Below are 26,904 nucleotides of genomic sequence, written 5' to 3' on the forward strand. Positions count from 1 at the left end.
ATAGAAATGAAAGAAAGAAGCGACCATAAGAATAGAAGTTCCCAAAATACACTAAAATATAAAAGAAAGCTAATTCTTTCGCATGCTTAACACCCAGAACTTCTGGTGGACTCTTCGGTTGCAGATTAATGTTGGGACAGGAGTTCCTGGCACAGGCCACCATGTACAAAGGTGGCCATTAGTGTAACCACAAGGCAGACTCCATGATTTCCAGAGACAGTGGGGTAGATCATTAATGAAATAAAGGAACTAGAGTCCGTCAGAAGTGTCCATTCATGTCAGAATGAGGAGGGTGGGAAAGTAGTGGCCTGAGCTGAGACCACGAAGGCAGAGCCTAGAGAGAGACAAGGCACAGCCAACTGCTGGATGTGACTCAAGGTATGAAAGGGAGGAGCTGCATTTTACACCATACCTGTATGTCACAAAAGTTAAGGAACAATGTCAGCAGAGACCAGGGCTCGGCAGTAAGATGCGAAGATGCCCAGAAGAACCACCTTTGTCTCCCGGACTGTAAGTATGTCAGGTCACATAATGGACAGTTGAGCAGAAGGAAAAAAAAATGATGTAGGGCAAAAGTGAGTGATCGGTTCAGAAGAGGGAAACTCACAGGAGAAAGTCTTGGAGATGAGTGCAAATGTATCCAAAGGAGGTGACCCCAGAGAGAAAGAATGGCCATCCTGGCAGCCGGCCTCTAAACCAAGTATTAGGGCGTGAGTGTGAATTTGCTCTCCAAGCTCCCTTTTGGACAGTTGATCCTCGTCTGGCACAGCTGTAAGTGAAGACTGTGCGATCTTCAGAAGGTGGGGCCTAGCAGGAAGAAATTACCTACCAGGGAGCAGTGTGAGGGACCCAGGAACACAGGCCTTATTTATAGGGTGGTCTCACTTCCAACCTGAGCTCTTTGCTTCTGCTTTGTATCTGTGGCCATGGACGTGAGGGCAATGCAAGCTCACGTCACCATGGACTGAGCCACTTGAGCCACCGTACCTTTTCCATCCTGCTGGACTGTGAACAATGAGGCAAAATAAACCTCTCTCCTCGTAGCTCCTTGTCAGATACCCTGTCATGGGAATGAGAAAGGTGGCCAAGAGCAAAAGACAGACATGAAGCACCTGCTGACCACCCCCCACCGCACCCCCAAGTCCAGATTCAATGTTAGGCCTCCTCAGCACGGTAAGCAGGAATGCCACGGCTATCTGTTTACTGTGCAAGAGACTAGAAGAGGCTACTCAAACCCTGAGATACACGAGGCTAAGGCAAGGGTCAGTCCCCAGCCTTGGGAATCAGATGAGCCATGATTGGTCCAGTTGTTACTCATTCACACTGTCAGGCTCATGGCAGTCGTACCATGGAGAGCTGTGATGGTCAGCTTAGGCAGCCCAACTTCTGTCTATACGGCTTGCCTACAGAAGAGGTGAGGAAAGGGAGGTCATGAAGGACCTTTCCTTCATTTAAGATGGAAGTCTGGCGCATTGCCCTACATTCCATGGCCTTACCTAAATACAGACAGGAGTCTGTGAAGGCCTGCTTGCCTTTGCAAAAGGAAAAAAAAGTAATCAATGGCATACTGATCAGAGGATGCTGCCAGAGGATTCTCCGAATTTCCTTAGCTAAGGTTCCCACATTACTTCAGGAAAGTTGAAACATGATTCTCTCTTTATAGATAGAGAAAGAGAGGCTTGGGCACTTACGGACATTAACTAAACACCAAGATGTTAGAGCAGAGACTGACACAGCCCATTTGGCCACAAAAGAACAGCCTTCCTCTTCCCAATATGAAGAGCATACACTCACATTTGCAAGACATAAGAAGCTACAGTCCTGTCCCCCAGGCCTGGCAGCTCTGTGCTCCCGTGTGTACAAGATCAGAAGAGCAAAGTGTAGCCTTCATTCCGTGGCTGCTTAACGTGGACAGGAAGCTCTCCCTAGCTGAGAACAGAGGAGCAGCCACTCTGCCAGCAACTGCCTGCTCCCTGACACCAGGCCGCGTTCCATCAGAAAGAAACACACTCTGGTTATTGGGTGGCGAGCGAGTCATGTCCGCCCCTGGATACACACAGAAACAACAGGTATGCTACTCTGATTAATAATGAAAGGCTGGGCACAAGCACATTTCACTGTAAAAGAGAGAGAGCCAAATCCTAGCTTCCTTCCCTACCAGGCTTAGGAAAGCATAAAATAGGGGAAAAAAATCACAAGACCTGGGGACAAAAAAAATAAAAAGAGAAAACTTTAAAGAAATAAAGAAGCAAAGAAATCCACCTGCCCAGGTGGCAGAGTGGCATGAATTTTATACTATTCCAGGAGCCTGCAGTTCCTCAGAGCTGTGTCATTTGTTTCCTGTACTGTTTTTAGGAGGCCATTCTGTTGTTCAAGAGAGACAAAGGATGAGTGAAGCATACCATTTTAATTCAACCCTCGCTCTCCTCAAATGGGAAACTGAGGACCTGAGAAGTTGTCACCCAAGCTCACTTGACTGCAAGACGAGAGTTGTATCTCTTCTCAGGTAATCCTCTATGCACAGTTTCCGGGCCCTGTGGATGAGCACAAGTATATCTGGGGCAGGAGACATAGTGTGGTTTGTAAAATAATGTCACACTAGCACAAAGAACCTTTCTGAGGACCGTGCGAGCCGTCAGGGTTACCTGAGTTGCCGGGATGCTTGCTTCACCGCATCTGCCTCCTACTGACTGCTCGTTTTGTTTTGCTGGCACGTCCACATGTCGCCGGTTTCTTCATAGGGATTGCTGCTAAGTGGTTGGCAGTAAGAGGTGCAAAGCATTTGACTTCAGTTCCTCTCCCCACCATTACACGCCCCATGGAGTCACTGGGATCCACTGGCAGGCTAGTCACCTTGGGCTGATGATTGGGCGCAGGGACAGCTTCTATGACCAGTTGGACATCCTAACTAATGTATTAGGTCCTGCTTCAGGCATGACCCATCAGTTCTCGGAATTGGAATGCAAGACCTATCCTGACTGAGTTAACAACATATCCCAACAGGTCAGCCTCCACGTGAGCCTCATGGCTCCTGAGCTTCAGAGGTGATAGCCAAGGCTATCCCTAGCACCTGTCACTCATATAAAGACGCAGTGCTTGTCTTCATGTCCTTGAATTTGTAGGCTCTCCTCCTCATGTATAAAAATCAAATCTGTCTGTGATATCACTACATGTTCACTGTGGGTAGAAGGAATCATCCCCAGTTAAGGAGCAGTGGTCAAGGGAGACGCTGCAAGTTTCAGAAATGAATTTAGCCTACAGTGAGGAAATGGAGGCATCAATAAACAGTGGCTGCAATAAAGCAATTAAAATTTCAACACCCCACTCCCCCTGCCAAAAAAAATATGTTCATCTTATGAGTTGTATATAGCTTGAACTTTAGAGCCCAGTATTAGTGGCTAGGGGAAGATGCATCTTACCGTCTGTTTCTGAACAGTCTAGAAATCTTTGGTTAAAGAGGTTAAGCCTAGGGGCATTGTTAATGACTTTTCTTGATCCAACTTGTATTAATTAGGATACTGCTAGCTACTGTAACAAATAAGCCCTAAAGCATTGTAGCTGAACACACACTCACACACACACTCACACACACACACACTCACACACACTCACACACATTCACACATACACTCACACTCACACACACACACACACACACACACACACACACACTCACACACACACACACACACACTCACACTCACACACACACTGTACACTCACACACTCACACTCACACACACTCACACTCCACGCACACCCACACACACACTCACACACCCCACACACACCATACACACTCATGCATACACACTCACACACACATTCACACATCTCACACTCTCACACACATGCACACTCACACACACACCACACACACACACACTCACACACACCATGCATACACATTCACACACACACTCACACACACACACACACTCACACACACACCACACCACACACACACCATACACACCCATGCACACACACCACACACATTCACACATCTCACACTCACACACATGCACACCACACACACACACACACTCACACTCACACTCACACCACACACACACTCACACACACTCATGCACACACTCACACATACTCACACACACACTCATGCACACACACACACACACACACACACACACACACACACACACTATTTTTTACTGATTAAATAATAGCCCTGCTTAGCAGACACTTCTCCAGAAAGTGATTCATGGAGCCAGGCTTCTTGAGTACTTGACTCCAACATCTCTTGGAAGCTTGGGCTATTTATCACCCAGACAAAGTCTCAAGAGCGAAGGTGGAAACCAATGATCCTACTTTTAAACTGATTGAGCATGAGAGGACATGCAGCTCTTAAATATATGCTCCTTTGACTGCAGCCAATTAAATGTAGGGGCCTAACAAGAGTGAAGTGTTCTGGGAAATGTAGTCCTTGGTCACAGAAACTGGTCCCCTTCTCAGAGAAAGGATAGGCATCTATCGTGTTCTCTTCCAGATTTAGATGCAATACTGCTTCTAGGAGCTATGCTGCAGACTCAAATGATGGTCATCTAGCCATCTGTATTAATTTGAGACTTAACTAGGAATTTCCATAGATCCCAGCAGTGGAGAGTTAGCCTGCATTTTCCTTCTTATGTCTCCATAGGTATTTAGTAGGGAAATTGAGAAAGTGAAAGTTAATGACTCAAATCAGAATAAATAGAAAGACTTGGGCTCAAGTATCATGAGTCACGTCTTTATATGTAACCAGCCCCACTGTCCTTTTCCCACATTGTATACCACTTCTGGCCAGAAGCCATAGGACTGAAACTCAACACTAAGACATCAGGGATAAAAATATCTCCCCATGGATTTGGTCTGGGCCAAAGTTTCCCCTCTGCCTCCTAGTCCTGTGGGGCTGGACCGTTCTCTCCTGCAGAGTTATGCTGTGTACTATAAGACAGATAGATATTTGATAGTATATATTAATTCCACTCATAGACACCAGGACTCCACCATCCCAGGTATGGAAAGCAAATTTGTCTGTGATATCATTATGTATTCACTGTGGGCAGAGGAATCAACACACAGTTCAGGAGCAGTGGTCAAGGGAGACATACCAAATCTCAGAAGCGAATTAGGCTACCGTGAAGGGATTGAGGAGATAGTCACAGCACCCTTCCAAAGCTAGAGCATGTGGTTTGACTGAGCCTAGTGGAGCCTAAAACTTTGTTCCTTAACAACAACATTCCATGTTAAGTCTGGACGAGAAGATACTAAGGAAAGTTAACAGTGGGAATAGTAGAAGAAACAATCTCCTTTACACAAGAAGGAGGGCACACCTAGATGTTGTGATTCATGAGACTAACTAGCAGGGGCTCGGCATCTTCACATCCAACGCAAGACCACAGTGAAGGTTAAATAAAACCTCATGTGCAGATAGCCAGCAAAGTGGCTAGTGCACAATGGATGGCCCACAAATGCCAGCCTGCAGCTCATTCCCTGGACCCCATCATTCTTCCATTTGAACACGGGAGGGGAAGGTTCCAAGTGGATGAGGATTTAATGCAATTGCCATTTGATTTAATTTCCAAATGCGTTAAAACTGTTAATTCAACACATCAGCATGCAGCTGATGAAGTAGTCAAAATAATTCAAGGGAACCAATACTTGTCAGGTTTTATTTATCCACATCTTTTGCTTCTTTAAAATAAGCTGGTCTCTGTGCCTGTATAGAGTACAATATACAAAGATATCTCCCTGTTAGCTTCCCCCACACACATATGCTCAAGTTGAGTTTTTCACTCTTTTTTCCATCTGCCATTTCTCTCTTCCTATGAAAAGCTAATGGGGATGTTATCAAGAGCGAGAAAGTGAGAGGCTGAGGTGGGGTAGCTGGGGAATGTGCAGATGATGAAACTGACAAAGACAAGCATTGCACACACACACACACACACACACACATACACACACACAGAGAGAGAGAGAGAGAGAGAGAGAGAGAACCGTGTTTGCCTAGAACCTCTACATATATAACCATTGTCCTAATGTAAGAAAGCTAGCCTTCCATTCCATTTTATGTTTAAGGAATCATGGATTTAAATTCCCAATTAATATAGTCAATACAGAGTTGGATCATAATCTGAACCCAAGACCTCAGACTTTGAATCTATGTATTCTTGGCAATGATAACTATGGTAATGGATCACATGAGCATCAATCAAAACTACGGTGGAAGCCTGAGAAGACTTCCTAAAGAAAACTAAGTCTGCAGAGAGGATGAGGCTGCTGGGGCTGCTCTGAGAACTGGCAGGCAATGAGAGGCAAGGGGTGGGATAATATGAAAAGGTATTGAACTTTCAGGTCTAACTTAGACTGGATACACATGCTTGTACAGGAAGCACTCCTGAGAAAATAGATAGGACTCATCAGGACATAAGAGTCTTCCCTTAAAAGGGGACTAAAGAGGACCCAGGACCTTTTACTTTAAAAAATATGATGATCTAATGGCCATATGACAGGCTAGATAATTAGTATGACTGAAGAATATGGACTCAAGCTCTAAATTATAGCCAATGTACATCAAAGGGAAGCCATAAGAAAAACACAGGGCATTACAAAGCTTGCAGGTACCACTGGAGGAGATGCAGGCTTAAAGGAAAAGAGAAAGAGAAGCAAAAGAGAAACAACTTCCTCAGGGGTAGACAGAAAATGGAGTTCAAACAAGGAGAGGCCCTGAAGGAAGGAAACATCTCATCAATTAAGGTAATAAGCATCCCCTCAAGGTGAACACATTCAGACACTTAGGCATCTCACTGTGCCCCATATATCATGTGCAGTTCTTATGTGCCAATCAAAGCTAAGATAAAACTTTAGTAAAAATCATATAAAGAAGGGATGGTGAAGGGTTCCTAGTAGCATTTCATGAATGTAGATGTGACTTGGAACACTCCATGGTCAGATGCATGGGTGCACCATGTGCCAGGTACTGTCTCAGCATGCTAGAGCCAGCAGGAAACCGGACTCGCAAAGCTTCTCACTTCAGGGACCTGTGCTGTAGCAGAAGATGTGAGCAGCATGGAACTACAGTCCTGATACAGTTAAATGCCAATGCCTAAAAGTCAGTACAGTCCGTTAAAGATCTGTTGGGAGGTGGTGGCACTCTTAGGATGAGAAGGCCTACTGGGACACCTATAATGGTTACTACTGTCGACTTGATCTGAAACTGAAATGACTAGGAGACAAGTAAAGCCCTCTTCTAGGTTTATCTAACAGAACCCCAGTTTCAAAGACAATTAGATCAGAGACCTGTGACCTACTGAATGGATTAAACCTTTGATGCATTCATAATACAATGGCATCATACATTAAGAAGTGGTGGAAAATAAAAGGTTGTGCATTTGGTGGATGTAGGTAAAGGTAAGCATGACCTTGGGATTCTTATCTTTCCCTGGCTACCTCCTATAGCTTCTTCTCTTTGATCTCTCTGATTCCTGTCGATCACAAAGGATTCCCTTAGTCACATACTCCTATGCCATTTTGCTCAAGAACATAGGATCAAGACATTAGGGATTAAGCTTTCTGAAAGTGTGAGCTAAGATAAATACTTCCTTTAGTTCTTGGTTGAAACTTTGGTCATTGTCATACAAAAGTAACTAAAGCAGGCTATAAGTCATCTAGGGTTTCCCATCCAGGAAACTACAGGAACTTAGTCTCTTCTGCTTTTTCTTCCTGGCCATCAAGTGAGCAGTTTGTGCTGAGTCCTGCTCGGCCACATGGAAGGGATAGTGTGGTATGGTTATCATGGTTATCACCCCTGGAACAGAACCAGGAGAGCATGAGCCTCCACCAGTGTTGATGGTTGCTGTGCACATAGGGCTTGTTAGTATATATAAAAAATATTTTTATTTCATGCTTTTTTCTGTGAGAAATACTTTCCCTGTCAAGGTTATTGTGAAATATTCTCCCTGCCAAATTAATGACTCCATGATAATCAGAAACAGCAAGAGTTCAGGAGGTAAGGGTGTGACTAATGTCTCAGCAAAATGGTAAATACTGAGACCTTCAGGACAGCTCTTAAGGCTGTAGGAAAGAATTCTGAAAACATGAGTTCAAGACTATATAATTTTATAACTATGCAAAATATAAGGATGCAATCGGAATCGTATGAGAAGTTTCAAAGGTCTAAAAGAAAAAAGGCAGCTGCACTGAGAACCAGCTTGTCAGGAAAATACAAAGGCAGGCAAACACAAAGGAGGCAGATTCTTGAGTTTAACGTCAGCCTGGGACAGAGCTATGTTGGGCCCAGGCATGGTGGAAATGGTAATCTCAGGACAGGATCCCATCCAGCAAGCTCATTGTCTGTGCTGACAAAAGCAGGCAGATCTCTGAATTCAGTTACAACATTTAAAAGAAATATGCTTTCTGTTTCTTTCTAGGAATTAAGGGGCTGGGGTCATGAGATGCTGATTCATAAGATAATCAGAAGGTAATCTAGGGTAATGACTGAATTGATATGTAAATAAAAGAGTGGGCTTTTGACCTGTAAGAAATGAGCTATCCAGAGAGTGAGCTGTCTCCATAGAGAGCTTTTTGGAAAGTTGTCTTGGGCAGAACATAGGCCTTTAGCTTGTAACCCATGATTTGGCTTCAACTAGGTGTTTGTTTGTTTGTTTGTTTGTTTGTTTGTTTGTTTTGAAGCTCCCAGATACCTCTTCCTAAGAACTCCTCTCCAATTTGAGTGAGTCTAGACATTTACAAGTTTGCTTGACAATGTGATGCCCTCACCATTACTTTTCAATACTCCACCAAAAAATCCCAAGCAATAGATTTTGAGACAAAGTTGCTTTTTTTTTCTTTCCACATGTTAATTATCTTAGATATTTTGCTTAGCAATGGCTCTTACATGCAAAAGGAAGTCAAAGTATAGCATAAAGGGTTAAAGTTGCAGAAAATAGATCTGAAACTGGGGTGAGTACTCTGTTAAAGGGGGCAGTCAGAGACCTCTCTGAGAGGCTGATGTCAGGGCAGAGGTCAGTGTGAACAAAACAAGGGAGTTATTTAATTACCAGAAAGAAAAAGACTTCCAGCAAAGAGAAAAGCAAGTACAAAGGTCCTGAGGTCAGAACTAGCTTGTTATCTTTCGAAGAAGAGAAGGATCAGTGTACTTAGAGAAGGGGTAAGACTAATGTGCAATTGGATGTCAGAAACCAAAGAGACAGAGAGAAACCAGACCTAAAGGCCCTAGTAAAGAAGAAGAGTGTAAACTGTGTTCTGACTATGATATAAACTGCTGAAGGTTATGTGTTTATATGTGGCATGCATTGCATGGAAGCTGTGTGTGTGTGTGTGTGTGTGTGTGTGTGTGTGTGTGTGTTATATTCATGTGTGAGTGTGTGTAGCTGATCAGCACCTTGTATCTTCTTCATCCCTCTCAACCTTACTATCTGAAACAAGGTCTTCCCATGCAACCTGGAGATCACCAACTCAGGTAGGCTGTCTGGCCAATAAGTTCAACAGATCCTCCCATCTCTACCTTCCACGTTCGGGGATTATAGATACATGCCATTATTGCAGCCTTTATCTATGTGGTGGGGAATCTGAACTTAGCTCCCTGAAGCTTGCATGACTAGTACTTTAATGAGTGAGTCACCTCCCCAACTCTGAAGGCTTTACAAAGAAATACTAGGATGGAAAAATGTGCTTTCAAATTATCATTCAGGGTGCTACAGGAAAAGCAGGCCTTGGTCGGGCAAGATTCAAGCAAGAAGGCAGCTGGAAATATCATCCAGCTGAGCAGAATGGGGCATGACAAATCCGGCCCTCTTCCTGTCTCTCGACATAACGTGTTGGGACTGTCAGGCATGTATATTTTCATCTGTGTATTTCCTGTAGCTGCTTTTACAATGGCAGTAGAGGGAGCCAAGAGTTGCAACAGAGGCTGGATGCCCCCAAGAAGGTGAGGATAGTCAGCAGCATGCCCTAGGCAAGCAATCTGCTTTAGCACATGGAAGAACAGAGGTGGTAGAGGGTGGTGGCTTCTACACTGATGTAGGAAGCTAGATTCACATAGGAAAGAAGGTAGACCTCAGCTCATGTTCTTGAACCCCAAGCTTGGCCTCTGGGTTACCACCTACACCCTAGATATCTTTATTGTTGATGTTATTGTTCCCTCTGACTACTACCACAAGAAAAATACGTCTAGTTAAAATGGAGGTTTTGTAGTGCTTCAGTGGCTCCAAGAAAGACACCCATGGAAGCATTACCTCTTCTTCAGCATGCACTTGTTCTCTACAGTTGCTCTCCCTGAGGAAGCAACAGCCAGCAGCTTTGGATGTTTCAGAAGACCACAGACACTGTGGAGTCCCTGGAGAAGGTCTGTGTCCTACTCCTGAAGCTCAGACCTTTCTATTTCTGTATGTCTGGCTGACTTGCCACTCTCATATCCCATTCTCACTTAAAACAGACTTTCTTCAAAATGCAGAGGGGCCCTCATCAGCATCCACAGAAGGAGTCCTTAACTAGTGACTTGGGAGAAATATCAATGTTCCAGCTTCCTAGCAAGCCCGGGTCTTAACTTTAAAATCCACACTCTCTCCAGGAACACTGAGACTCAGGTGTTTAGAGTGGCAATGCCCCCTTTACTGGATGACATTTCTCTGTTCAAATGCTAAATCGATAGCCTCTTGAATTCACCCACAGACCCCTAATCTTACTCTAGACATCCCAATCCCCTGAACTGCCTCATTCATTTCCCAAACACAGGATATGTCATGAGTATACCTACCTGAAAAGTCTAGCTGCCGTCCATAGGCAAGTCCAGGGATGGATGCAGAGTAAAGGCAGAGATCGGACTTCATGGCCGTGTACCATCTGTGAACCATGCATGAGGATGTCCTGGAGTCCCATGACACCTTTAGAATAAGGCTCCAGCTCTTATGCTGATGCAAGGACTCTAAGAGTAGCCCTGACTTTCATTGCCACACCCAAACATGTCACCATTGGGTATCTATTTGATTCCTGCTTGTCATGTTTCAAAACTGACCCAGCCTATCTCTGTCCCCACACTTGCCAAGGCCACAGGATCCATCATTTATGGGATGACTCAGAGCTCCTTCCCACCCTTTTCAAGACTGCAATGCTCACTTCACGTTGTGTTTCAGGACCTACCATTCCGGATTTTGCAGGAAATATGAAATGGAAGGGAGATATAGGCAGGTTTCTATTTGCCTCTTGAAAGCTATAGGAGCTTGAGAAATATCCATCTTTGCTCCTTTATTTGCAGAAGGAGGTTATTAACAGCCTGCTTCAGAAGGTTATTGTTAAGATGCCTATGCTCATGTAGCAGGTGCCCGATATTAACTCCATGATATGTGCTGTAAGTTTGCATGTGCCCTCTAGCTATACCACAAACTTATCATAGCATCTGACATGTTCTTGACTCAATAAATGTTAACTAAAAAGAAGATAAAAAGGAGTCAATAGCTTCAGTCATTCCAGATTTCCAAATATAGCTATGACCTCAAGTATGTACAGATTGATTTGAATCAGAATGGTCTCCACCTAGAGTCTATGCTTGAATGCTTAGTCACCAGAGAGAGGAACTCTTTGAAAGGATTAGGAGGTGTGGCCTTGTTGGAAGAAGTGTGTCACTGGGGCTGAGCTTTAAGGTTTCCAATGCTTAACCCAGGTCTAATGCCTTTCTTCTTGTTGCCTGCAGATCTGGTTGTAGAACTCTCATCTACTTCTCCAACACCGTGACCACCTGCATGCTACCAAGCTCCCCACCATGATGGTAGTGGGCTAATCTCTGAAACTATAAGAAGGTCCCAATTGAATGCTTTCCTGCTTAAGAGTTGCCATGGTCACAATGTCTCTTCATAGCAATAAAACAGTGACTAAGACACAGATTCAGAGTAGTGAATAAGAGAGTGGCCAGCTGCAGGGAAAGCATGCTTAGAACATAGCATGCTGAGTCTGTCACCAACTCAGAATACAAGATGATTCGAGGTGTAGAATCTTTACACGTCTTCAAATAGCTTTTAAGCATGAAAAAATACAATATTTAAAGAAGAAAACATAAGACAATACTGAACATTGTAAGTAAAGCACTTCTGCATCTGACATCACCCACAAGCTGGATCTGATGACCTTGGTCCTCTCTCTTATAGAAGAGTGAGTCCTAAATGTAACTTCAAGTTAAGTCTCCACAATCTGAAACAGCAGCCGGCACAGCCAGGACAAAGAACAATGCACAGAGCCTTTGGGCAATGTCCCCTAAAAATTGCAAAACTTAAAATCATTGATAATGACAAACATAATATTGTGGGTACTTCACCTAGGGCTAGGGTCTATACATATGACATTGTCTCTCTGGCCAATAAAGCTGTGGCAGTTAGAATGAGAATGACACTCACGGACTCATAAATTTTGATGCTTGGTCTCAAGAGAGTAGTGCTATTTGAAAGGATCAAGAGGTGTGGCCTTGTTTGAAAAAGTGTGTCACTGGAGGTGGAATTTTAGGTTTTCAAAAGCCCAAGCCAAGCCCAGATACTTTCTCTTCTTGCTGCCCATGGATCTGGTTGAAGAACTCTCAGTTATTTCTCCAACAACATGTCTGCCTACAAGCCAGAATGACCCTTGCCCTGATAATAGACTAAATCCCTGAAACTGTAAGCGAGTCCCAATTGAAGCCTTTCTTTTATAACAGTTGCCTTGGCATGGTGTCTTTTCACAGCAATAGAACACTAAGACGGAATCCATCTGATAAATATATTTATCCCATTGTGTTGACAAGGAAAATGGAGCCAGGAGTAAATGTGAGCTTTGCCTGAAGTCACTGCAGGCAGCAGAAACTAAGGCCAAAATTGAAGTTAACGTGTGTTCTAATCTGCAGTCTCTAATCTTGACTCAACCAATTCTGCCCCAGTTGGACTCACCTGATGATCCACGCATACCTGTCATTTTTTAGAGGCACTAACCCCATGGTGAAATGTTCTGAGTACCTGGTAGGATATGAAATGGGCTTGGACAATACATTTAAAAATCACCAATGTGTGAATATTAGAATGCAGCTGAGTAGCACCGGTTTAGGACAGCCACGTCCTTTAGCCAAGCAAAATACCACGAAATGGAAGACACGCGCAAGCTCAGAAACAGGTGGGGGGAAATGAGAACATTTATGAGCAGTGGCCTGGAACAGGTAGGCACAGGATGGGCTGTCAACTGAGTGAAACCTCAATTACAGAGTAATCTAACATATAGCCAGTACATTATCACAACTCAATAAACAGCTCTTTAGAATTAAGTAATTCCAATTTGCTTTCATTGCGGACTGAGTTGCCTAGCGAATGCTGATACTACCTACAGCTAAGATTAGGCTGCCTCTTCCAAGGCCCTGATTTTCATTCTGCTAGGCTGCTGGTGAGCCAGGCACCATGAGGGCATGCTAGCTTGCAGAGAGGCAGGGACTCAGCCTGGACTTGCTCTGCTCATCTCAGTGCGAACACCTGCATTGGAAGCCGTTGCACAGGCCTTCCTCCAGCCCTGGCACCTCAGGTACTGGAGGGCTCTCGGTCATAGAGAGATCACAGTCTGAATGAATGACATAAAGCATAAAAGATTGCCCATGGAACCATGGGATGTTCGTGACAGCAGGACTATCGACTGAGCTTCTATGACGCATCAGAAAAAGGTAGACATTAGAGAGGACCTGGAGAGCTCTTACTTAAGAGCCTCTAACTCTGATGCTCCCTGGCTACATTTTAATATATCTTCCTTCTTTCCTTATGCTCAAATATTACTACATGGGGATTAAACAAAAGCCTTAAATGATATCTCCAAGGCAACGGAGGTACTGGATGAGATGCCCGGTCCTGCTCACTGAGCCCTTCATGTCCTTACCTGGGGACGCCTACCTGATGTGCCATTTATTTGCTCACTTCTTAGAGCATGAGTTATCAGACAGCTCCAAGCACTTCTGCACTGATGATCTCATTTCTCCCTCACAATATCCTCCCAGGGATAAGAGCCTATAACCCTGTTTCCAGATGTAACAGCTGAGGCCTTGAGAGACTTCTATCATGTTCTAAGTCACATCGATGGATGGAGATAGGCCAGGGATTCCAAGCTAAACATCTTGACGCAGGCATTACTGTGTGTGTGGAAGAAAGCCACAGCTGGATGTTCATGCTTGACTCCTCAGCCCATCTGTATGATGAGCAAAATCTGTCACCACTCAAGAGGAAGGATAACACTGTGGGCTACTGCTCCAACAGCAAGTAGCCCTTGAGAAGACTTGGTTTCTATTGTTTTCCAGATATTTCTCCTTTCCCCCATAAAGGGGTGGCTACTATTTTTCTTCTCATTTTGAATTCAAACATTTCATGTAGGCCACTGGCTCAGTCAAAACTAAGGACTTCAGAGGGGAGCGGCCTTCTTCATAAGAATCTGTCCTCAAATGGTCTCATCTTCTGCCTTCCAGTAGTCACTGGACAAACACTGCAGGCTGACTGGTTTCCTATGGGTACCATTGAGTGACCCTGCCTCTCATTTCTTCTATGTGTTGTGGAGAGGAGAGTCTGCCTTTTCCCTGTTATCTGCACCCCTGTGGCACTGATTATAACATTGTGATATCAGGAGCCAAAAAGACCCCAATTCCCTGGCTCTTCACTTCAGACTCACTTCACAGCAGCACACTTCAGACTCAGCTCTAACCTCAGCTTTTCCCTTAGGATGACCCTCAGTTCCTCAACACTGCTGGGCTGGCTTTTCAGGGGTTGAAATAAAACCAGTGTGCTTGCCTGCAATTGAGATAAAATGAGACAGCATATGTGAGGGGACTCTTCTGGATAGAAGGGACTCAGGAAATGACTTATCACCCAGTCAACATGAAAACATGTGGGAAAGAGGCACTAAAAACATGTGAAATCCTGTGCCAAAAAAAGAAAGTGGATGAATTTCATCAAAGTCTCATTAGACGGGGTCAGATTACACAAAGTACCCATGCACCATTGTCTGCTGTGAAGGAACCATGGAGCCTCCTAGCACAACTCTCAAAGGAGAGAGCATGGAGAGGGGTCATGAAGTAGCAACAGCTTCTGGGTCATATTGGCATACTTGGCTACCAGAGCTCATGCCGGCCCCTTTGCCTTAAGTAAGCTTCAGCTGGCAACAGCTAACAAAAAGACAAACCACTGTTCCCATGACCACCTCTCCAAGCCTAGGCAACCTTGCTTCAGCAAATCCCCTGCCCCAGCAGCCTGTGGATTAGCACTCCTCCATACCTCTTCGCCCGACTCTAAATAGAAGACACAAGGAAAGAACAAAGCAAGCATTTTTCTGGCCCCATTTTTGTGTTAGTACAAATGTTATGGGGTGCAGCAGTGACTTCTGTAGTCCATCCCTCCCCCTCACTCCCACTTAACGCCAGGCAAGTACATGCAAGGTGTCTGCCTGGAAGATGGGTGCAAATATAAGAGGATGGGGTGTTCCACTGCAGGACTTTCATAACAGTGGGGAATCAATCATGAAAAAGCACAGTGAGTGCCCCTGGGGACAGTTCAGGAAATTATCCATTCATGGAGTATTGGAAAAGCCTGCAAAGGCCACTGTGTCACATGAATCAATCTCGTGGGACTGGGGGCTGGGGGTGGTGTTCAAATATATATCTGAGCCTGATGTGAACAAAGTGGTGGTTTCTTTTATATATTAATGGTACTTTGTGTAAATGAACTTAAAGGTACTTTTTTTTATTATATTGTTCATGACCACCTAATTTATTGATCTTCGGCTTAAAGGTTCATAACATTCTGGTGATGCAATAAATGTTTGATGAAACCAATAACTTCCTCACATATCAATCAGTCCACAGAAATCTTAAGGTTGAGACTCATGAATTGATGGGATCATGCAGATGAAATTGGTCAAACATTAGCAACTTCTGGGGTCCAGTGAGCACAGAACCCCTGCTAGGTATAACCCATGAATGGGAACAACTCAAGGAGTCAAGATATCACTCTTCCTTTCCCAGAGCTCAGTTCACAAAAGGGAGACGAACAAAGTATAAGCAGAGGGAAGTAACTCTTGTGGAGTGTGATACGAGCTATGCAGGTACATTATTTTCCTTCCTATGTCTATGCTTTGAAAAGATGCCCTGTTAAAATCAGTGCAAAGGAGGGCTTAGTTTGGATCCACAGTGAGGTTCATCATGGTAGGTAGAGAGTAGTGGCAGCAGTGACTTGAGGTAGCTGGTGGCATTTCATCCACAATCATGAAGCAGAGGGAAATGAATGCTATGACTCACTTTCTCCTTCTTATCCACTCCAGGACCTCAGTGAATTTAACAATGCTGCCTTCGGTTAACATATCTTCTCCATGTTGATTCAATATAGATAATACCTCACAGGTAGCGTCCTAAGGCAACTCCTGATAGGCACAGCCAGAGACTTGTCTCATAGATGATTCTAGAACCTGTCAAACTGACAACCAAGGTTAACCACTGAAGTAGGAAAGGAGACAAGGTGATGAGAGTCACATTACATCATCTTCCACTCCCATATTCACCTGGAATCAGGACAGGTCAGAAGATAGGGTCCATTCTGGCCCCATTAAAGCCACCAAACACGCAGACTCAGCTAAGACAATGCAAAGTTTTTATACCAACCGAAGCTCTAACAAATGCAAAGCAACAGCAATAGCAGAAATTCATAGCCTTCTGAGAATCAAGCATTTATTTTTTTTTCTCCCCTCAAACACAGCAGGTATTATTCTACAGCTGGCATAATATGAACAGGTTCATTATTTCATTCACTAAATATTGCTATACTGAAATTTTAATCAGTGAACATAGCAGTGATAAAATGAATACATTCACACACTGTTGATGCCTGTGTAAACCACCAAACCCTTCTTTGCAGAAGCAATATTGCAATACAAAGAAGAAAAAATCCATAAAGATGTTCATATGCCTACCAACTCAACTTCCCGAGAAATTGATCTAAGGAAAGAATCTGGTTCTGTATAACACACACACACACACACACACACACACACACACACACACAAACAAACAGAAATTCAGGATCAGGGGACTGTGCTGATGTTGCACACTAAAAGGAAGAAATGACAGAACAGAAACACCTGGAAACACCTAAACAACTATGAAGATGGAAAAGAGGAAAATGCCATGGCATCAGTAATAGTGTCAAGTCTTGGAGTCTCTCCTTGAGATGGATCCCAAGTTGGGCCTATGGCATACCTACAGACAGGAACCTAGCATGGCTGTCCCCCTAGAGGCCCAACAAGCAGCTGACTGAGACAGACACAGATATTTGCACCCAACCATTGGACTGAAGTTGGGAACCCCTGTGGTTGAATTAGGGAAAGGTTGGAAGAAGCTGAGGAAGAGAATGACCTCATAGGAAGACCAGCAGTCTCAACTAACCTGGACCCCTGAGATCTCTCAGACACTGAGCCACCAACCAGGCAAATATACTAGCTGGTCCAAGGCCCCTGACACATATATAGCAGAGGACGGCCTGGTCTGGACTCAGTGGGAGAAGGTGTGCTTAATCCTCCAGAGACTAGGCCCCAGGGAGTGGGGAGACCTGGCAGTGTTGGCGTGGGAGTCAGGGTAGGCTGGGGACATCTTGGAGACAGGGGGAAGGAGGAATGGGGTGAGGAACTATAGGAGGGGCTACTTTTCTGTTGATGTGACAAACACTGGCACCAGGCAATTTAAGGAAGGCAAAGTTTGCTTGGGCTTGCGATCATAGAAGGGGGGGTCCCTAATGGTAGGGAAGCCTGGCAGCTGGCAACCAGAGAAAGCAGAAGAGAAATCACACCTTTAATCACAAACACAAAGCAGGGAGAGTCAGCTAGCAGTTGGATGAGGATGAGGCTATGGCCTCTCAAAGCCTGTTCCCAGTGATATACGTCCTCTAGCAAGGCTCAGCCTCCTAAAGGTTCCACAGCCTTCTCAAACAGTGCCAGAAACTTGAAGCCAAGTTTTTCAAGGCCAACAAGCTCAAGAAAACTGATAAACATCAACTTAAAACCATCTGGGAGGTAGGATCATTATTTCAACATACTTTCTAAACTGTTGTCATTATGTGGGACTTTCAGTTAGAAACCCCTCACAAATATTTCAATGGCACATGATTAAAGCACAAAGGACATGTGTTCATCTTGATTTGAAAAATAAATTCACACTAGAGGTTGCCCAGTGTGTGTGTGTGTGTGTGTGTGTGTGTGTGTGTGTGTGTGTGTGTGTGTGTGTGTGTGTGTGTGTGTCCCCTATTGGAGAGTGTTGGGAGATCAGGGATGGGAACCTCTCTTGTGCTGTTGTGTGGGAGAAGGAAGCAACAGGTAAGAGCCATGGGGCTCGCTGTGTAAAATTAGAGTGAAGAAGGTCCTGTAACCAGCTACTCAGTAAGGTTGTGGCACAGCAGTACTCACCTTTCACGATCAGCTCTGCATAGTTGGATACGCCAGACCCACCGTCTGAGCGGATCACGCAGCGGTACTTGGAGACACTGCGCTGGGAGGTGTCTGCCACACTCACTGTGGCTGAGAAGCGCCTGTGGTTGACCACCCGGGTGACCATGAGGGCCGTGTCTCTGCCATTCCATTGCTGAGGACACAGGAAGGGAAGGGGAGAAGACGCCTTAGCATCACAGGTTTTCTGGCAACCATAAACATAGACCCCATGACCTTTGCATGCTCCTGGGGCCCAGGAGTCTCTTGAAACAGATTGACAGTTTCTATCTAGACTGAACTATGGTTCTGACTAAAATTAAATAAATAAATAAGTCTAAGCCACTAAGTGCACTAGCACATGTCTGTCAGCCCAGCACTCTAGAAGTCGAGGAGACTTATAAGTCTGAGACCAGTCTGCATAATAAGATCTCTTCTCAAAAGTATAAAGGAAGGGAGAGAGAAGATCATTCAAGAGGGGGGATGCTTGATTGGAAGGAGCTGGAACAAAAGCTCCTCCTAATCACCTCAGCTCCTTGCTTAGCACACATCTGAAGCCTCATACATTCCCTTAGCCTTCCTTCTATTTCCCCCTATCTCACAAGCAGAGTCCACAGTATTTCCTCCAAGACAGACTGCAACACATTAACAAACCCCAGTCCATACAGAGCACTCGTAATCAGCCTGCCTTTGATCACCTTGGCTTGTGACTGATATCTTACCCACCAATAGACTATGAGCCCACCTGCACCAGGCTTGTCACTATAGATAGGGGATTCCCTACCGCCCCTCTGTGTCACATGTTCTTTCCTCTGCCTGGAATGTTCTATGTGCCTGGGAACAGCCCCTCTCCCCTGAAAATCTATGTACAGCTCGCCCCCATCTCTAGGAAGTTCCCTTATCATTTACACCACTGTCTCAAAGCCAGCTATGTGGCTCTGTGTTAGGTGAACATTCTACACATCCTGGCCCATGACTGTTCCCTACTTGAGACTATGGGTGCCCAAGAGACAAGACTCCATTCACTTCCTGTGGCAACTTTACCAAGATTTCCAAGATCATGGCAAATACACGTAAGTGTTAGTCTTCGGCAACCCAAGTTTTAGGTGTGATGTTCGGGGCTAAATAGATTCTTTCACAGTAGCAAGCTAGACTAACTGGTAAAGCGTGCATGAGGATGTATTTTGAGTGGCTGTTTACTAAGCACCTAATAGGTGGCAGACCCTGGGCTGGGTGCTTTTGTATAATTCTCCATTTAATCTTCACAGCCTTGTCGAGGTATGTGTTATTGCTGCTCTTCTCAGAAGAATCAAATGTCATAGAGGTTAAATAAATATGCAGAGCAAACACATCCCTCATCCAGGCTTTCTAGCATCAAGTCAAACATTTTTTTCCCTAAGACTTTATCCCCATTGCCTGCCTTAATGTAATTTTTATCTCTAAGTGAAATGGAGGGTTTTAATTGTCTGGATGGATTTAGAGAAACCTGGTGATTTATGATTCCCAGGCCCCAAGCCTTTCCACATGTGATCTCTGTTGCTTCTTCTGTGAAGTAAATAATTTCTCTACATCTGGAACCCATTTCTCCTGGCATTTTCCAACCCACCTCCCATCGGGGACATGTTAGGATGGGGACACAGCAACAGGCAGGGCCAGGCACCCAATCACCTGCATGGTGGCTCATGAGGCCACTGAGGATTGGCAATGCCACAAGGATACAGTGAACCAAGAGACAGGGGGCGGAGTCACCGAAGCTCCCAAGAGGGAGGGACCTGCTTCAAACTAGTCAGAGAGTCAAAGGGGACAGTTTCCTTTGTTTTGTTATTTTAACATCCTTAAGGCATTCTGCCTCAAATATGTCTCACCTCCACACTTACAAGTCTCAAAGTATATGTCACTTTCAAAAGTCAGGACAGGAAGAGAGGTGGCCATAGCCTCCCTCCCATGCATGCCATAAATGACCCAGCATGATCAGAATGAAGCCATGCAAATATCAGAAGGCACTAGGGTATCCATGCACTGCCAACCACCAGTGCATGCCTTGGGGTATCCTTGCAAGAGGTGATACAGTTTAGGCCCAGGTATGACAAGGTACCAAACACACACATGCACACACACGCACACACACACACACTCACATGCACACACACACACACACATTCACATGCACACATACACTTTTTGTATTAGTGTGATAAGGATGTAGAGAAGATTCTGGCAAAAATGAGAATTGAACCCTGATTTGAAAAGGGGCTGAATGAACTTCAGAAGATACAAAGTTACTCAAGGGGTCCATTTTCCCCATTTCTTAGCAAGGCAGTGCAAGAATACCATAGTACTACAGTTATGTCTGTGATGAACTATTGGATAGATATTGTCTAGCCTGATTTATTTATAACACTTTAGTATCTTTTCCTTTCCTGCTTCTCTCTTTCATTCTATATACAATGGATTTGTCAAAAACCCACCACCAGTAGGGTCACTGCCAGGAATAAATGAGTCGGCCCACCAAACACTTAGCACATAAAGGAACAGTCTGGTATTACAAGAGTTTTGCAAATTAACCATGAAATTAAAAAAAAGTGCCGTCAGTAGAATAATATCTCTCAAACACACCCATACCTAATACCTAAAACCTGTGAATATACATACTCATACCTGGCAAAAGAGACTTGAAACATATGACTCACTGAAGGATGTTAAGGTTGGAATGTCATTTGGGTTATCTACCTGGGACCAAGGAATCGCAGGGTTCTCATATTAGAGTGGGGGTGGGGCAGGGTCACGGGGAGGTGAATGAGAATCAGAGAAGGAGGTATAGATGGAAGGGCAAGTCAGAGGGAGATAACCACTCACGTTTTTCTGAGGAGGGATTCAGGAGTTAAAGCAGAGGCCCTGGGTAACATTATAACAGGAGGGGAACAGAGTCTCTCCAGACCCTTACGAGCATGTCCAACTTTTTGTCATTGGAAAACATTATTATCTACAGAGTTCATGCTCAAAAACCTGGGCAATCAAGACTGGAGAGATGGTTCAGTAGGTAAGAACACTGGCTACTCCTCTAGAGGACCTGGCTTCAATTTCTAACACCCAAACAGTAGATCATAACCATCTATAACTCCAGCTACAGGTCATCCACTGTCCCTTTCTGGCCTCCTCAGGCACTGTATGTCCATAGTACAAACATACATGAAAGTGAGCAAAATCCTCATACACTTGAAATAAAAATACATATCTTTTGAAATTAAACAGAGGACCACGAAACCAAATACAAAAGCAATTGCGAAATCCTCACAACTCTTACGTTTACAATTTTGTAGTGGGTTGCATTCATAGCTATCCTTGGCCACATGCAATCTACGGGTCACAGATTCAAGGAACACAGCCTACCAACATCTCAATGCTATATGCAGAACTCACTGAAACCCCATTTCTGACTGCTCATCTCTATGATGTCAGAAGAATAAATTTGTTCTGAGCCATTAGGTTTGTAGAATTTATTTTGGTAGCAGTAGGAAACTAATACTAAAAGAAAGGGCTGGTTAAGTGCAAAAGCTGCATCACGCACATTAACATTTTATCTTGATGTTGCCTCTCGTATTATTTACTCATCTTCTTAATGATGTCAGATTCTGGCAGAACTGAAGAGGATTAAGTGCCTTCCCCTGAACCGTTCACTTTTTTCCCCTTCTATTCAGCTCCTGAACCAAGAACCTTTCTCCCACTGAAGGATAGGAAATTGCAGGTTGTCTTATAAAATCTCAGAGAAACAGGCCTTTTGATAATCATACTTGTCATATTGGGAGCAGGTAACAGCGGGGCAGGGACAAGCAGGAGGGCCCAGAGTCCAGGCAGAAATAGTCCAGGGATGGACCGTGGGCAAGGAGAACTGGAGGTTAAATTCCGAGATGAGCCCTGATGTGCAGAGCATGAATGTGTGATTGGCTCAAACAAGGCAGGGGAGGGCAGGTGAAGGTTGAAGGTCGGGACAGACAAGCAGGAACCTAGGACTCCAAAGGAAGAAATCACAGAAGTACTAAAAGCCCAGGGCATAGATACTCCATAGATCTTGATGTCTTAAATACTGTGGTCACGTGAAGAAGGAATTCAACACAGTGAATGAGTAAGAATCACACGTCACAGCTACTGTCACAGCCCCAGATAAATGCCGAGTAGGAAATGCAAAGGAGATAACACAAGGGAATTTGGTTAAACAAGGAAAAAAACCAGGAAATCTAGGTCCTCGGGTTTGATTGACACAGGGAACATCTTACTTTCATTTCCTTTGCTGTGACGAAATATCTTGACATAAAGCAACTTGGAGGAGAGAGGGGGTTATCTGGCTTATAACTCTGTATTAAATCCATCATACCAGGGAGTCACGGGGCAGAAGCTTAAGGCAGTCAGTCATGCCGGCAGTCAGGAGCAGGAAGAAACAAACACATACGCATTTATCACTGAACTGGATTTTTCTATTCTTCTGAAGTCCGGGGTATAAAACAGAGAATGGTGCCTCCCAATTTTAGAATGGGTCCTTGCTAGGCAATCAAGACAATTCTGTACAGACATGCCCATGGGCCAACACCCCAGACAGGCCTTCATTAGCATAAATACTTGGCATTGTGCATGCCGCCATTCCATGTTGGATTGACCATGCCATGTTGGATTGACCATGCCATGTTGGATTGACCATGCCATGTTGGATTGACCATGCCATGTTGGATTGACCATGCCATGTCAGATAGACCATGCCATGTCAGATATAATGTTGTTCAAGTAGCTGACTTAAGGGGTTGATTTTTGTTTGTTATTAAATCCAACAATTTCTGAAATGGCCCTAAACATACTTCTACCATTTTTGTACTGTATATTCATATAATGCAGAGTTCTTATCATTCTCGATTGTTAAATTAAAATATTGGTCAACTCTGCAAAGTATTGAAGAGGCTCTCCATCCTGGAGTATTGTATATTCAGCCAAGATTTAATTCTTTATGCAAAAAACTAGTAAGTATATCTATTTGATTAGGACTCAGGTTGCTTTCAACTTCAATATAAAATTACATACATGGCAAGCATTTAAAGTATTTCCTTATAATTTCCTGCCAGTGAATGTTTGTTTTATGTGCCTGACTTATATATCCTATACACCAAGGAGAAAATGTTCTCAAAATAAAAAGATGTCACTACTGAAAAGAAATGTCCTTGCCTAAAAAATGTGTTGCCCAGGGGCCAACATTTGAACTTGTGGCCAGTTCTAAGCCATAGCAAGATGAGGAAACAGCATTGGCTGAAGGGGAGCTAGAGGCATGCACAGGCTCAGGGAAGGAGACACTTGGCTTTAAAGATGCTCTAATAGGAACAGCAAAGTTATCCACGATGCTTGACACTTTCCCGACTCTACTTTCTACAGTAAACTACACATGACGTCCCTGAATTCCAATAAGCATTGCTTTGAAATCTGCAAGTACTTACATTCTGAATATTTTGCTTCCAAGGGTAGAGTTTCTTTTAGTTTGTCTATTTGTTTGTTCTAATGGGAACTGACCACTGAGGAATACTGATCATACAGAAAGCTCAAACGTTCTACAATAAAACACTGTTTCCTAATATAACACACACACACACAACACACACACACACACACACACACACACACACACACGCATGCACGCATGCACAAACTGCATGACTGAATTGGATAAATATTTTTGCTCAATTTAGGATTAATATGAGCATTGAAGTAAAAGTCAAGCTAATATGATTGTATTTTTAAGATCTTAAAGCCATCTCATCTACTGCCCAGGCTGGCCTCTTAACATAACATAGCCCAACCTGGTTTCTATCTCAGGAGGCTGCTACCCTAGCAACCCCAGGATATGGTTGTGTTACCACACCTGGCCCGGACTAGCGTCTTTGAGAGCTTGGATTTTACTCAGCACTATGTTCACTGGCTAGCTTGGGATTACTTCATCTTTTTAAATTCCCTGGGAAAGTTCTCAAAGGGTGGTCCCTGGACTGGCCACCTCAGCAGCTCTGGGGAACTCGTTAGCAGCGCACAATTGTAGGAGACCTGCCACTGATCTCCATTTGCAGATGCTGTTTAATGGCGCTTGGACTCTGCGCTTTCTCCCCTTTCCCTATTCTATTATTAATCACTCTAGAAATGTACTCGTTATTTTACAAAAGAGAAAACGAGAGACTGTGGGGTGTGGAAGGTATAATTTCTGCCCAGAGGAATATGCAGGCAGAGTAAAGATTCTAGCAAAACAACAAAAAGGCAAAAACATAAACATGAAGCAGAGCACCGAAATAGCCTACTTCACAGAGGAGAAACAGGGTGGGTGTGGAAAGAGGCCGGCTCTCAGAATAGCCTAAGACAGTGTCTCTCAAGGTTGGGGCTCAGGCTGGCACTTACATTACCATCCCCTGTGAACTAGAAACATGGGCCCTCTGGCCCAGCCTTAGACCTCATCAATTGGGAACTCAGATTAACCCCAAGCAATCATGTTATTTTTTTGCCTTAGCAAACTTATGCTTGATAAAGTATGTTGTGGCTCATAATAATTAACAGTCCTAATTAAGCAGGGGCGATGGTAAATATCTCTGTCCCTAATGCTTGGAAGGCAGACACAAGAAAGAGGGGTGTTTGAGTCTAGCCTGGGCTATATAGTGAGACCCTGTCTCTAATATATTTGAAACCACCTTAGAGTAAAGATGGAGGGGAAGTCAAGAAATATAGCTTAGAGTATAGACCTTATTAAAGTTGCAGATTGGGATTCTCTGGTTTGGTGGGAAGGCCTGGCATCTTTCATTTTTAGCAAGTTCCCAGGTAGCAGAGCACAATTTTATGTGACTTTCCTGAGGGAGGAGCTGCACCTCCTCAGTGATCTATTCCAGGAACAGCTCATTCACCACCGGCACCCATTTGCTGTCCAGGGTATAACAGGCGCAGTCAGACTCAATGGCTCTGTAATGGAAATAGACCTTGCAAATTCCAGCCACTTTTGTTTGTTTGAACAGCACCTCATTTCATCTTGCAGGAAATGACTGCTCGGTGGAAAGCAGAGCAGTCTAGTTTTCTGTAACCAGTTGAAGTCTCTAAGTCAGAAACACACATGTAAGAAGGAGCGTGGCATATGCATGTACATGTGTCACAGTGTCAAGGTGTAGCAGCTGAAAGACCAGCAGGCAGATACAGTTTTCTGAACCCAAACCCATCAGTCTAGACCCGTGTTTCCCAGTTTTTAGTGTCCATCAGGATCACACACAAGGTGATTCCAGAGTCCTGGGGAGGAGGTGGATAATTCTCATCTCTCATAGCTTCCCAAATAATGTCATGGTGCCAATGCCAGTGACCTTGGTCTGGGGCTCAACAACTTGAAAGATAATCTCATCTTTAGTCCTTCAAGGGAAAGCTAGTAGGCAAATAACACCCTAGAACACACGAATTCAAAGCTGCCTTACAACTAGGACCAATTCCCGGGGCTGAACTTCTTGTTATTGCCCAAAAGGCACCCATCCTCAGGATAAGGCAAAACCCAATCCAGGGTAATGTACACAGTCACATTCCTGACCTCAGGATGACTAAGTTCTACTTACAGAAGGTTACCAGACATTCTTATCAAGGTAAACAGAGCTGCATCTGATTAGAGAGGGGCATTTATTCTAGATCATCCAAGGATGGGGCACGTGCTCAGGACAGAACAAAAGAATCTTACAGCCTAAACAGCCTTCTACTCAGCCTCACGCTTACCAGCACCTCTCTAAGGGTAGCAGTTGCCCATGAAATCAATCAATCTCTCCTCTCTCTCTCTCTCTCTCTCTCTCTCTCTCTCTCTCTCTCATCTCTCTCTCCTCCTCCTTTCATCTATCTATATTTATCTATCATCTACCTGTCATGTATTTATTATCTCTCTATCTCTATCATCTAGTTCTCATCTGTCATGTATATATCTATCATCTACCTACCTACCTTCTATCATCTATCTACCTATCATATCTATCTATCTATCTATCTATCTATCTATCTATCTATCTATCTATCTATCTATCTATCTATCTACATATCTCTCTATTTATCTATCTATCTACATATCTATCTACATGTCTATCTATTTATCTATCCATCTATCTATCTATCTATCTATCTATCTATCTATCTCTACCTACCTACCTACCTACCTACCTACCTACCTACCTACCTATCTATCTCTTGCTCTTTCTCTGCCCTGTAAAAGCAGCTTACATTCTACTTCCTCTAGCCTTGCCTTGTTTCACGTGGTTAAGCCAGCTCCATTGAAGAACACGACCTAGATATATTTACACTTTGGTATCCTTGTCCCTAGTACATACACACCTTTCTACCATCCAGTAGGATTTCTCTGTCTGGGGACCTCCTAGAGAAGAAGCATACCTAATGCATGGAGCACACTTC

The 26,904-nt window shown here is 44.0% G+C and overlaps 1 protein-coding gene across 1 annotated transcript in view; it reads right to left on the minus strand.

Annotated features, from left to right (window-relative positions):
• Ptprt (protein tyrosine phosphatase receptor type T) overlaps positions 1 to 26,904 on the minus strand; it is a 1,079,747-nt gene that overhangs the window by 639,344 nt on the left and 413,499 nt on the right. Inside the window, exon 6 of the mRNA XM_032904674.1 lies at positions 18,451 to 18,625. Within this exon, the coding sequence (XP_032760565.1) occupies positions 18,451 to 18,625 (175 nt within the window). The remainder of the gene's footprint in view (positions 1 to 18,450; positions 18,626 to 26,904) is intronic.

Source organism: Rattus rattus, chromosome 5 (assembly GCF_011064425.1).
Source record: "Rattus rattus isolate New Zealand chromosome 5, Rrattus_CSIRO_v1, whole genome shotgun sequence".
In the NCBI taxonomy this organism is placed as follows: domain Eukaryota; kingdom Metazoa; phylum Chordata; class Mammalia; order Rodentia; family Muridae; genus Rattus; species Rattus rattus.